General features: G+C 43.1%; 1 protein-coding gene across 5 annotated transcripts in view; it reads left to right on the forward strand.

Annotated features, from left to right (window-relative positions):
• Positions 1 to 12537, forward strand: part of hecw1a (HECT, C2 and WW domain containing E3 ubiquitin protein ligase 1a) — a 98877-nt gene that overhangs the window by 78590 nt on the left and 7750 nt on the right. For all 5 annotated transcript variants that reach the window (XM_086305392.1, XM_086305395.1, XM_086305391.1 and 2 more), the window contains 13 exons: positions 81 to 215; positions 1958 to 2072; positions 2160 to 2256; positions 2610 to 2693; positions 2790 to 2896; positions 5739 to 5853; positions 6349 to 6462; positions 7063 to 7215; positions 8494 to 8592; positions 8755 to 8884; positions 9156 to 9302; positions 9422 to 9536; positions 10023 to 10221. In XM_086305392.1, the coding sequence (XP_086161518.1) occupies positions 81 to 215; positions 1958 to 2072; positions 2160 to 2256; positions 2610 to 2693; positions 2790 to 2896; positions 5739 to 5853; positions 6349 to 6462; positions 7063 to 7215; positions 8494 to 8592; positions 8755 to 8884; positions 9156 to 9302; positions 9422 to 9536; positions 10023 to 10221 (1610 nt within the window). The remainder of the gene's footprint in view (positions 1 to 80; positions 216 to 1957; positions 2073 to 2159; positions 2257 to 2609; positions 2694 to 2789; positions 2897 to 5738; positions 5854 to 6348; positions 6463 to 7062; positions 7216 to 8493; positions 8593 to 8754; positions 8885 to 9155; positions 9303 to 9421; positions 9537 to 10022; positions 10222 to 12537) is intronic.

Consider the following 12537-nt stretch of genomic DNA (forward strand, 5'->3'; position numbering starts at 1 on the left):
TAACAACAGCAAAGAATATGAGTGTGTTTTCTGTTATCAATCAACATGTTTGCTTCAGTCCTTTTTTGTCTGTCTCTTAGTCTTTCTTTGTAGATCACAACAGCCGAGCCACGACCTTCATCGACCCTCGGATACCTCTGCAGAATGGCCGGCTGCCTGGCCACCTCGCCCACAAACAGCACCTGCAGAGACTACGCAGCTACAGCGCCGGGGAGGTACTCTAACCCATCTGCATCTGTCGGTTTACAAATACTCAGAAAATGGCAGCGGTGTCGGACAGGACCGGATCAGATTCTCAATTAGCAGCACGCCCTGCTCGATCCTGCTGGGTGGCAGCATTTGGGCCAGCTCCTCCCCTGGCTGGCCCGGTCACGGTTCCACCATGCCGCCTCCGGGGTTTCGGCACCAATGTGACACAGATGACGACCCTACCACACTTTTTGCTTTTCTTTATTTACTCTTTCCGCACGCGGTCGCTGTGCACAATCACACGGCTCGGCTGCAGCTTTTCAGGTCAGCCGCCGAACACATGAACAACAACCACATTAGACAGACACAGACTTTTAAGCCAGCGAGGCGTGATTGCGGATGCTGCTCAGGTGCGTCACCTGCAGCGTCACCGCAGACCTTGCCGCGCGACAAGAGTCTGAAAAGACAAAAGAGTCATGTCTGTTTTTAACTTAAACAAGAATCGCTGGAGTAGTGGTCATGTCCTGAAACATTTTATTCCACAACTAGACGTCCAACGCCATCGTTATTTGAATAGCTTCTCCATCCAAACTGCCTCCAAAACTGAGTGGATGGGCTTTTCCACCTATTAGTGAATTTTCCTCATGTTTCCAGTCATAAGAGGAAATTCACCTCCTTTTCCAATTTTTCCAGATCAAAGCCCCTTAGTCTTTACTGAAGGACTAGCAATCTGTTTTGTTGGGAATAAAGCTTGAATAAGAAATAATTCAAAGTAGAGCACTGTATCAATGCACTGCTTATCAGTGTTCCTTATTTTGTTTTTCTCTGACTGCATCAAACCAAATTTTAAGTGGGGTCTCCATCCGTGGATTCGTTTGGCCAAGGCGCTGTTGCTTATTATAGCTTGTAGTGAAATATCACATGACATTTGGCCCTCTATCTTTCCACTGTGCTGGACGGGTTGGGTAAGATATTAAAACATTTATATTTGGCAGAGAATGAACGCAGTGCTCTTTAAAGAGCCAGTTGTAAAGTCTTACAATGTAATATGTTTATTTTGACAGCTTCTGCTCTTTGTGCAATATACATGTGAGGCTGAATAAGGGCAGAATGCTGACTCACAGGTGGAATGAATGAAAGGCTCACCTTTAATGACAGTCCAAAAAACATCAGGGAAAACATGGCAGCACAGCAGCGCGTCACAGCAGAGTACTGAGACAAACTGAGACTTCAAATACAGCCAAAAACATGAAACACGAGGCCAAAGGACCGTGACACATTCCTAAACAAGGATTCAATCTTTGAAATTAAAGGTTCAGAATTCATTGATACAGTATTATTGAGATTTGGGGGCACTCACCTCAAAATACTTCACTGAATCTGGACCCGTTTTATTTTCAATTTGGACTCTAACAAAATGGTAATTAACATATGTGCATAATTAACTTAAAAACCAGAAACTTTTTCACATATAAAACTGTAAAAATTAGCTCTGGGAAAAACATATTTTGGTACCTGGAGTATATCAGTATAACAACCGCGTGGGTGCCCCTGTCAAGAGTGCAAGAGCAGAAACGTGGATGACAAACCACTGCAGCAGAAATGACAATAAAGGTTGTTTTTCTCACGGTTACGGCACACTGCTCAGTGTAGGATATATATGCGCCCTTCTTCCCTTGTCGAGTCTAATCAGGAGATAAATAAAAAATGTCCACGACTAAATCTTTCATTATATTTGGACAGCAGTCTTATGTTGTTTTTGTTTCAGGCCTCTGATGTGTCCAGGAGTCGAGGGGCGTCTCTGATGGCCAGGCCAGGAAACAGCTTGGTAGCTGCTATACGAAGTCAGCATTATGCTGACTCACAGCAGCTGAGCGCTCCATGTAAGCCCATCACCGGCACATTGTTTGTATTTTTTACTGATGAGTCGTTCTTTTACCGTGTTTATGTCTGACTGCTTCTCTCACCAGCTTACAATGACAAGATAGTGGCATTTCTTCGACAGCCAAACATATTTGACTTGTTACAGGAGCGACAGCCCAGCCTGACTAGGAACCATGCACTGAGGTACGCTTTCTCACGTAAAATATCCGCCTGATGCCAGCATCATTAACAATCATGTTAGGGTTTGTTTTATACGATTAAGAGACAAGTAGAGGCAACGATAACTTTGAACCAGACAAAGCTTAAAATGAGTAGATAATCAGCACAGTGTATTGGTCTCTCTGTCTTGGTGTTTTTTAACAATGCTTCATAAGTCCCTCTGCCTGACTCATGACTGCTGCTGAGATGTTGGAGGTGGTGGCATCACGCTGTCTCTCAGCAGCAGGAGCAGACAGACTGGTCGTACCTGAGGGAGGGATGAGATATCTTTAAAGAGACAAATTACAAACCAATTCGTTTCCCTCTCGATTGTTCAGGGAGAAGATCCACTACGTCAGGACTGAAGGAAATCAGGGAGTGGAGAAGCTGTCATGTGATGCTGACCTGGTCATCCTGTTAAGGTGAAGAACTTGGATTCAGGTGGATTCAGCTTCAAACCCAGTGTCTACTTTCACGCCACTAATCAAAGTTTTGCTTCTCTGCTCTGTTTCTTGCAGTTTATTTGAAGAGGAAATCATGTCATGTGTTCCACCTCACCCCATCCATCACAACCTCAGCTTCTCTCCTCGCTGTTCCCCCGCCTCGTCGCCACAGAACTCTCCCGGTAGGACTTGTTACCATTCCTTTAACGATGCTGCATCCTTTATAATGACTTCCTCTTTCAAATTCTCACTAATTAATTCCTAGCCGCAACTTTTATAGTGGCTCTGTGTCACAATTATGCTAGCATGTGCTATTGTCGTTGTTTTGTTTAGTTTTAATATATTCTTTTGACATTTATTTCATTTCAAATTTATAACCCCCAAAGAAGTGAGAAAAAGAAGTACAAGTGATGGGCTTTTACTTACACGGAAGGTGGAATTGGAAAGAGGGTGGAGGGTGCAAGAAAAGGAAACAAGAATTAAGAGAGCTGTTCTTTCCCTCTGTGCTAACTAGAGAGGGATCAAGCTGATCAGCCGTACCAAGAAGCTGTGGGAAAGAGTTGGTGAAGCTAAGTTAAGAAGAGGGGTGATGATGAGTGAGCAGCAGTATGGCTTCATGCTGAGAAAGAGCTCCACAGATTTAAAGTTTGCTTTGACAGTGTTGATGATGAAGTATAGTTACGGATGTCAAGCGAGCGCCTTAGGGCCTTAGAACACAGATAAGATTCATGAATGTGGTTAGTGTAACAGAGAAGGGTGCTGGGGATAGGGTGAGACGGCGCCCCCTAAAGGAAGCAGCTGAAAGAAAAAGAAGCACTTGACATTATAGTAACTGTGACATATAACATGTAACCATGAAACTACCTATTTATGTCCCTACATTGGTATGATCTGTGATATGCTACTGGTTTAGCATTCCAGCCTAGAAATGGAGGAACAGGATGCATGTGGCATTCACCAATAACAGGTGACCATAATACAGTAGACTGTATATAAAAGATGGACATAACCACTGTGATGTTATTGGTTTTAGACTCATTTGAAGTCTCGACATTAATGTTTGGTTATCAAAACTTTCTCTTTTTCTTTCTTTCACTTTTTTGGGACAAGAAGTAGGAGTGCTACGTTGTTAGCTAATGCTAGCAGACAGGCATGCACGCTAAGTAGTGTTAAGTAAAAATTCTATTTAAAGAATAAAATTTCATTCAACAAAACTGAATTCTTGGACTGTATCACACAGCAGGAGGTGTTTGCTGTCGGGTATTTTCATGGATGTGTGCTTGTGTGTACCTGCTGTTTGAAGCAACCATGTGTGCAAAAAACACAGAAAAGCTGATCACATATGCAGGTGATGAAATCTGAGCCCATCACAGTGCACACAATAGACACTCACACACAGTGACAACTCATAATAGACACACTGTATGACAGAACCTGCTGTGCTATGCGATGCTGCTCTAATCTTATCTTAATGAGCTCCAGCAGACTTCTAACAGGCCTCAACAGTGTTTTTGTGAGCGTGATTTGGGGTGTGCGTGTTCTTGATGGGAGACTCTATAAAAGGAAACTAGGTCACAGCAGGGAAGCCTGGTCTGTAAATGTGTTTCATTCATTAGTTGTGCTGTTGTCTTTGTTGAAACGATGAGCACTGAACCGTTTCATATCACTCATTCACCGTTAGAACTACCCGTCGCTGCCTACTCTTACTTCTTACTGACCCTTGAAGCATGTTTGATCCTTTAATGCTGGAAAGGATTTTTTTGCTATAATTTGATAACTTTAGCACCAAGATTGGAGTAGGAGGGAAATGAATGAAGGCAAAAGCCTCGACTGTCACAGATGAGAGCAACTAATGTGCAGGCAGGAGCCAGCAGATGGGTAGAAAAACAAGGAACTATAATTAGCCTCACAGTTAATTAAACACCACGTCACACTGTGACAGGAAGAGCCAATGAACTTACTTACACTAAATCATTTTTAAAAAATGTGAGTCAGCAGAAGGAAAGACTAAATAATAAAGAACAAAGAGAACAGGTAAATTCAATCAGACACTAATGCAGGCATGAAAAGAACAAAGGGAGGTGAGCACAGAAACGATCCTTCAGGACAAGACAGGAAGTAAAACGAGAGCCGATTAGCAATAAACTCACACAGGCAAAGAGAAGAAGAGTGAAAAATCTGGGAAACACTGTATCACCATAAATGCCAGGTGTTAGCCAGTGGCCACCAGGAGAGTAAAACCCAAACCTCAGCAAGAAAAACGTGTGCTTAATTTTTCTGTGTTACAAGTAAGAATAAGCAGATGTTATCACACAGTGTGTACAAGATGAGGAACAAGTGTGGGTTGTTTTTTTGCAGCTGGATGATATCTAATAGAGCTGACTGTTTACCGTGCTGCAGTTATTACTGTAAAGGGGATTCTAGTGATTAACAGCTTGATAAGACTAGTGACTGCTGTTTCTTAGCAGTGAGATATGAAATAAAGTCAATAGGCCCGTGACAGCCTGGCCACCTGCCTAGGCTGTACCCTGCCTCCCACTTTGAACAAAGTTGGTAGAACAACTTCCCAACTTGTGCAAGAAGCACATATTTTCAGTGTGACACATGCAGAAGAACTGGGTGGCAGAACGGTGGTGGCTGTAGCTCAGGAGGAAGAGCTGGTACTCTACTAATTGGATGGCTGATGGTTTAGATTTCGGACTGCTCCAGTCTGTATGCCAGATATCCTCGGGCAAGATATTAACCCCAAGTTGCTGTCCATCTGGGAGACCTACATGTGAGTGAGTGTTACATAGAAAACACTTACATAGAAAAAATGTTTGTATGCAGAAACCAGTTCATTTCATTCAAGTCATTTTTATTTGGCATTCCTTTGAAAAAGGTTTTGCCTCAGAGGGTTTCATAATCTGTTGTTAGACTGTTTGGTGGACTACATGGTGATTCCCTTCACATAACTGGCTGAGTGTAACTGTAACTGCAGTTTTACTGACTGGCAGAGTAATGCAACTTGTGTTCTGTGTGCAGGCTTGCAGAGGGCCAGGGCTCCAGCTCCTTACCGCAGAGACTTTGAAGCCAAACTGCGAAACTTCTACAGGAAATTAGAAGCTAAAGGATACGCCCAGGGGCCAGGAAAGATCAAGTGAGAGTTTTTCCTTCCCACTGTTGCCAAGTGCTTGCTCATAGGGGGTCCTTTGATTGTTGGGGTTTTCTGTCTATTATTGGGGTTCTTTACCTCGAGGTTTGAGACCCTTGAGGTAACTTTTGGCATTATATGAATAAAACTGAATCGAAGTAAGACCCAAATGGCGCAACTCATTTTATCATGGCAGAGTTTGATGCCCATTAGACATAATATGTATTTATTTACATTGCACATGTATCAGCATAGGTCCTGATGCAACTTTAAAATATGTCCAAAGACATATTTGTTCACTGTGTCTACTCCATGGAGACATGGTCGTAGCTATAAAGGAGAGTGGTGAAGTCCTCTTTTTTTAAATGTGTTGTTCAGTAATCAAACAGAGCGCCCCTTTAGAAATGATACTTATGTTGTATGAATGTGTCAGCATTGCTTAAACAGTGGTGAGGTTTTTTGGGGTATATCGGTGCGTTTCAGCTGTCCTGCTTGTTGTAGGTTGCTCATCAGGAGAGAACATCTACTGGAAGGAACCTTCAACCAAGTGATGGCATATTCACGCAAAGAGCTGCAGAGGAATAAACTCTATGTCACGTTCCTTGGGGAGGAGGGGTAAGACAAATAAACACGAACAGGTGACCGTGGACGTACCACTGCAGTGCCTACAATACTGCTGTCACACACTGTAGAAGCCTCAAACTGTGTGAGGAAGAAGCTGAGTGGTATAAACACTAACTGAACACTGGACATGTGCTCATCCATGCCAACTACACACATACAACTACAATGCATCACTAGATGAATCCACTGAAAACTAGAATGCGTAATGCGGCCATACTGTATGTGCTGTCATCTAGAAACATGACCACAAAGTGTACCAAGGACGTGCTCCACAAGCTCACACCGTGACTGCACGCACCGCAGTTAGAATCTTCCTCAGCGCAGAAAATGAGTTTTCATGCATGAAGGTAGAGGCCCCGTGTGATGGCGGTATTAAGAGCCAGCGGTACACGCTCAGTGACCTCTCAGTTTCTGGCAGCTTAGCTCTGGCAGCACTGGCGTCTTCAGAAATGCTTACATTCACTCCTGTACTCAGGTGCAGCACAAATCCGATCAATAGTCGTATTTAGTTCACAGTCGACTACTTAAACACCGTTTAGTAGTCCAGAATTAGCCTGTATTGTCAGTTGAAGTTGCATCTTCTCTCTTCAGGTTAGATTACAGCGGTCCTTCCAGAGAGTTCTTCTTCCTCTTGTCTCAGGAGCTATTCAATCCATACTACGGCCTGTTTGAATACTCAGCCAATGACACCTACACCGTGCAGATCAGCCCCATGTCAGCGTTTGTTGAGAACCATCTGGAATGGTAAGCTGTGTGATGCATACTCACGTCCTTCTCTCACCCCAACCGGTCGCAGCAGATGGCCCCGCCCCTCCCTCAGCCTGGTTCGGTCGGCGGTTTCTTCCGGTTAAAAGGGAGTTTTTCCTTCCCACTGTCACCAAAGTGCTTGCTCATAGGCGGTCATATGATTGGTGGGTTTTTCTCTGTATGTATTATTGTAGGGTCTACCTTATAATATGAAGCACATTGAGGGAACTGTTGTTGTGATTTGGTGCTGTATAAAAAAAAATGAATTGAATTGAAAATAATAAAAAGCCTCTTTTATAAATATATTCAGACCACAGATGAGTGTTTTGACTGGGAACACACAATGAATGCCATAACCTTTCAGTTCCTTACACATTTTACAATGTGAACAAACAAGCATGAAATGAAATATGTGAAAAGCTGTCACTGACATAAGACAGGTTCTTAAAGCATGCTTCAGAAACAGTCGTCTGTCCACAGCAGAAGCGTTTAAAAGTGCCGTGGCAAGTGGGCTGTCCTGTCATAATGAAGACAATAAGAAAGTCTCAGTCCAAGACATGACTGCCCTCGGCTCACTGCTATATGTTACCTAAGGACGCCATTTTTCAGTATTTCCCTCACATGTGATGCAGGATTTCTCCTAACATAAACTTTAGGAGCAGCATTCGTTCGTTCCCTGTGGTCGTTCAACAGTGAACGCCTTCCATAGTTGTCTTGTTCAACATGCACTTTTTATGAAAACACAGGCATCATCAGCATCTTTCTATTAGCTGATCCTTGCTCTGAGCGTCGTGCATGATAATCAGGATGCTGAGACAAAAAATAAGCATCATGCACACGGAAATAAAAGTAGGAGGAACCATACAAATATATTCAAGGCCTGGTGTTTTGGACATTACTCTAAATCTGGTGAGGGTTGCAGAAACCACTTTGTTCCCAAATAATTAGGTACTGTCCAATTAGCAAAGGTTGTCTTTGTGCCCCTAAAAGACTTGGGTTGCCTTGAAATTGTGATCAGTTAAGTACAACAGTGAAAGAAAGTTGCTGTCAGCCAATTTAAAAACACTAATTAAGCTAACATGTCTCTGCACTGTTGGTGAAAACTCATTAGGTAAAGGGAGAACCTGCGAACTCCACATAGAAAGGTCCCAGGCGACCATGAGATTACAATCTAGACCCTTCTTTCCATAATGTGACAGTACACCACCAAGCCAGTGGGCCACCCGGGCTTGTTTGTGTGATTCTGAAGCAAATGTTGGGTTTGTGTGTCTCCAGGTTCCGTTTCAGTGGTCGCATCCTGGGCCTGGCTCTGATCCATCAGTATCTGCTGGACGCTTTCTTTACTAGACCGTTCTACAAGGCCCTGCTCAGACTGTCAGTACACACACGTACACACCTGCAGCATTGTTCATGTGTTTTCACGGGTTTATGTTCAGTTGAAACAGTTACAGCTAATGTGTGTTAGTGATGAACATTTGAGGAACAAGTGAAGCGTGGCAGTTGTGTGTCAGTCTTTGACTTTTGCGTCTGTCTCAGGGCGACGGACCTGTCTGATCTGGAGTATCTGGATGAGGAGTTTCATCAGTCTCTACAGTGGATGAAAGACAACGACATCACCGACATCCTCGACCTAACCTTCACTGTCAACGAGGAGGTGTTTGGCCAGGTCAGTGTGTGTGTGTGTGTGTGTGTGTGTGTGTGTGTGTGTGTCCATCTGAGTGTGTCACTGACCCACCACCAGTCGCGGCAGATGGATGAACACTTTTTAATCAGAGCATCAAAAGCCAATTAAAATGTGATTTGTTTTACATTTTGTTGCGGAGTAAAGTTTAACACCTGCTCATTTCCTCTTTGTTTTTCACCCGTCGAGGCTATAATGTCACTGACATTCCACACTGCTGTTATTTACCTCTTTACTCTTCTAACTGTGATGCCAGGTAACGGAGCGTGAGCTAAAGTCCGGTGGCGCCAACCTCCAAGTCACTGAGAAGAACAAGAAGGATTATATAGAGCGAATGGCCAAGTGGAGGGTGGAGAGAGGAGTGGTGCAACAGACGGAGGCGCTGGTCCGAGGCTTCTACGAGGTAAACAACACAAGGTTTTCAACAACTCGTCAGTGCCTGCAACCTCCAAAGCATCATAATACACACATGGAAATAAATGTTAGCACAAAGAACTGAACCTTTTGTTCCTTCCTTTCCAGGTGGTGGACTCCAGGCTTGTGTCGGTATTCGATGCACGGGAGCTGGAGCTGGTCATTGCTGGGACGGTGGAGATTGACCTCGGTGACTGGAGAAACAACACCGAGTATAGAGGAGGTGTGTTAGACAAAGAAAATAGAAAGAAATATTGACTCCTTGATATTTGCACATTTGCAGCTCATTATTTTTGTTCTTTAGCACTACTACCTTTATGCTGGGGCTCTTCCCAAAATAATCCCTTTTAAGGATTATTATGAGTTTGTCTTCTGTCTGAATCAAGATGGTTTAGCTCCAGTCTTCACGTTACATTGGCTCACGTTAAGCCAACTTTCTGCAGAATGGCTGCCCCTCGTAAACAAAATACAGCAGGTGTGTGGGATTTCTGTGCTTACACAGTGAGCACAGAAATGAGTATATTAGCTGTACAACAGTAGAAAATCCTGTGTGAAACCAAGTTTTAGAGCAGTTTGGACTAAGTCAAATATGGGTTGCCACTATTTTAACTGCAAATGAATAACAGAAAATGGCACAGTAAAATGCATTGCTTGTTTTGTGTTGGTCAATGTGTGTAACCTTAGTTAAATGTGATGTCACACATGCTAGGTTACCATGACGGCCACATAGTGATGCGCTGGTTTTGGGCTGCAGTGGAGCGCTTCAACAATGAGCAACGCCTCCGTCTGCTGCAGTTTGTCACGGGGACATCCAGCGTTCCCTACGAAGGCTTTGCCGCCTTGCGGGGTTCGAATGGCCTCCGGCGCTTCTGCATTGAGAAGTGGGGCAAAGTGACATCGCTACCCAGGTATCTCGTCCTCTTCTGCACTCCTACCTGTTCTTTACAATCAGTAAGGAACATGGTTCAAGTAGAGTGAGCTCATCCTGGCCACCAGGAACAACACAGCACAGTTTTCTACATAGCCTGCATGTGTGTATTTTTAAAACAAGCAATCAGGAGGATGGCACTTCAGCACCAAAATGTAGATTTATGAGCTGGTAAAAATAGTTCCCAAATGATGGAACTAAAAACCTATTTAGCTAAAATCTGAACCTTTATGACAATCCACCTGGCTGTACCTGTTCTACCATGAACAGAATCAGCGACAAAGGGGAATCCTGGAGAGTCCAACACCCACCAGAAATCCACAAGTCCAAAAAATACACGTAGACAGATTGTACAAACCCCCACATACTCTCGAATGTCCTCAAGAGGATTAAGAACTGATCTGTTGTTCCACGACCAGGATAAGGAACTGCGTTGTTCCTCTTGAATCTGAGGTTCAACTAACAGATAGACACATTTCTCCAGTACGCTGTCATAGGACCAGTTCATTTACAACATGCGGTATTTCTGACTTCTTTCTTGAGAAGTCTTCTCTGATTCGTCAGTGATGCTTTTTTGGTAATTTTCCTTTGAGGTCTTTTTAAACTGCTTTCAGCTCCATTTCCCATTCTTTTGGAAAGCTTATTCTAATGCATTGTTTTAATTCGGGAGTTGTGCTGGTTGTTGTTTGGATATAGTTGGATAGTAATGAATATTTCTGACACACAGTGTCAGCACACAAGTGAATATACCCTGTAAACGCCTCTACCATGTCATCATCTTGTTGAAAGACATCCCAGTCTGTAGATGGAAAACAGTCATTTAACTCCATGTAATTATCTTGCCAGAGCCTGACCATCTCTGAGGTTTACTACATTTCAATGCAGATATGTGAGTGGGGGATGAAGTAGATGGTGTGAATTACAAAGAGCTGGTTACATCTCAACATAGTGTGCATCTTTTATATTACCGTAACATTTGTCCAGTGTCTTGTGTTTTCATTATTAACGTATTGCTGAAATCCAACACATGTAAACAACATGTTTGTAATTGATGTCAGTATCTATTCAATTCAATTCAATTCAATTTTATTTATATAGCGCCAAATCACAACAAAAGTCGCCTCAAGGCGGCATCTGTAAATACCGATTGCCTTACATGATTTTGGGTGTAATAAAGTCACCTGAGGTCATGAAGGTTGTTCCCTTGACATCAAAGCTGCAGTAAAACTGTCTGCCATCTCAAAGTACCTGGACTTTGATTGACTGCAGCTGTGTATTATTTTGTTGAGGCACTGTATACAGGATATACAGTTCAAATGTGTTGACATTGATCAGCAGAGAGGCTGTTTGGCTCTCCCACCTCTGCAGTGCAGCTAGATGAGAAATTGTTCTCCGACCTTGGAGTCAGATGTTAATTTGATAAACAAGCAGTGCTCAGCAGAAAGTATGCAAGAGTCAGGTTTTACTGCAAAGGAGGGAAAAGGTGCCAGTGTTTGATGCTTGCCTGGAGCACTCACATCGTTCTGTTGTTCAGCTAATAATAGGAAGTGTGGACATGGTGTGTATGGGACTGTGTCCAGCCTTTTTCAGACGTGGGATACTTCAAATTGACAGCCTCCTAAGTTTTTCAAAATCACTTCCGACGTAGGTCACCGTAGTAGTATTTGCACTGAAAGGACACAGGAACTTTCTTTCAAGGAACTAAAAGATTCCTCTGCACCATTAGTTGTCTGTCTTTCCACTACATCTAAATAGCTTTAACTATTAGGCAGTCAATCTTGTCATGTAAAAGTGTTTTTACGTGTTATTTTTGATGCAGCTACACCAGCTACACATCTCACTGCTCCAGACCAGTTAATATATCAGTCAACAGTCACTGGCTTATTGAATGTTACATTAATCTGGGCATTACAACTTTGAGCAATCCAGTAGGTGGCAGTAATGCAGAAGATGTTCTTCAGAACGGTCCTGTTTTTAAATCAGCTGTGTAACTCCAAAAGACTCATTTTGTATGTGGCTATCAATGTTCATGGTACTGCCTGCACTGCGCTGATAATTCAGTTCAGTTCTACTGAATTTATATGACGTCAAAACACAAGACGTGCTGCCTCAAGGCACTTTATATTGTAAAGTAAAGACCTTACGATAACAGAGAGAAAACTCCAACAATCAAACCTGTGGGCAAGAACTCAGCAACACAGAAAGAGAAAGAAACTTCCAGCAGAACCAGGCTCAGGGAGAGACATACATGTGTTGCAACAGGTGGAAATGAGGGGAGGTGGACAGGATAAGACAG

The sequence above is a fragment of the Aulonocara sp. 'chitande type north' Nkhata Bay genome, linkage group LG9 (assembly GCF_057382095.1).
Source record: "Aulonocara sp. 'chitande type north' Nkhata Bay isolate Kocher_YH1m ecotype deep benthic linkage group LG9, A_spYH_male_GT1.1, whole genome shotgun sequence".
Classification (NCBI taxonomy): domain Eukaryota; kingdom Metazoa; phylum Chordata; class Actinopteri; order Cichliformes; family Cichlidae; genus Aulonocara; species Aulonocara sp. 'chitande type north' Nkhata Bay.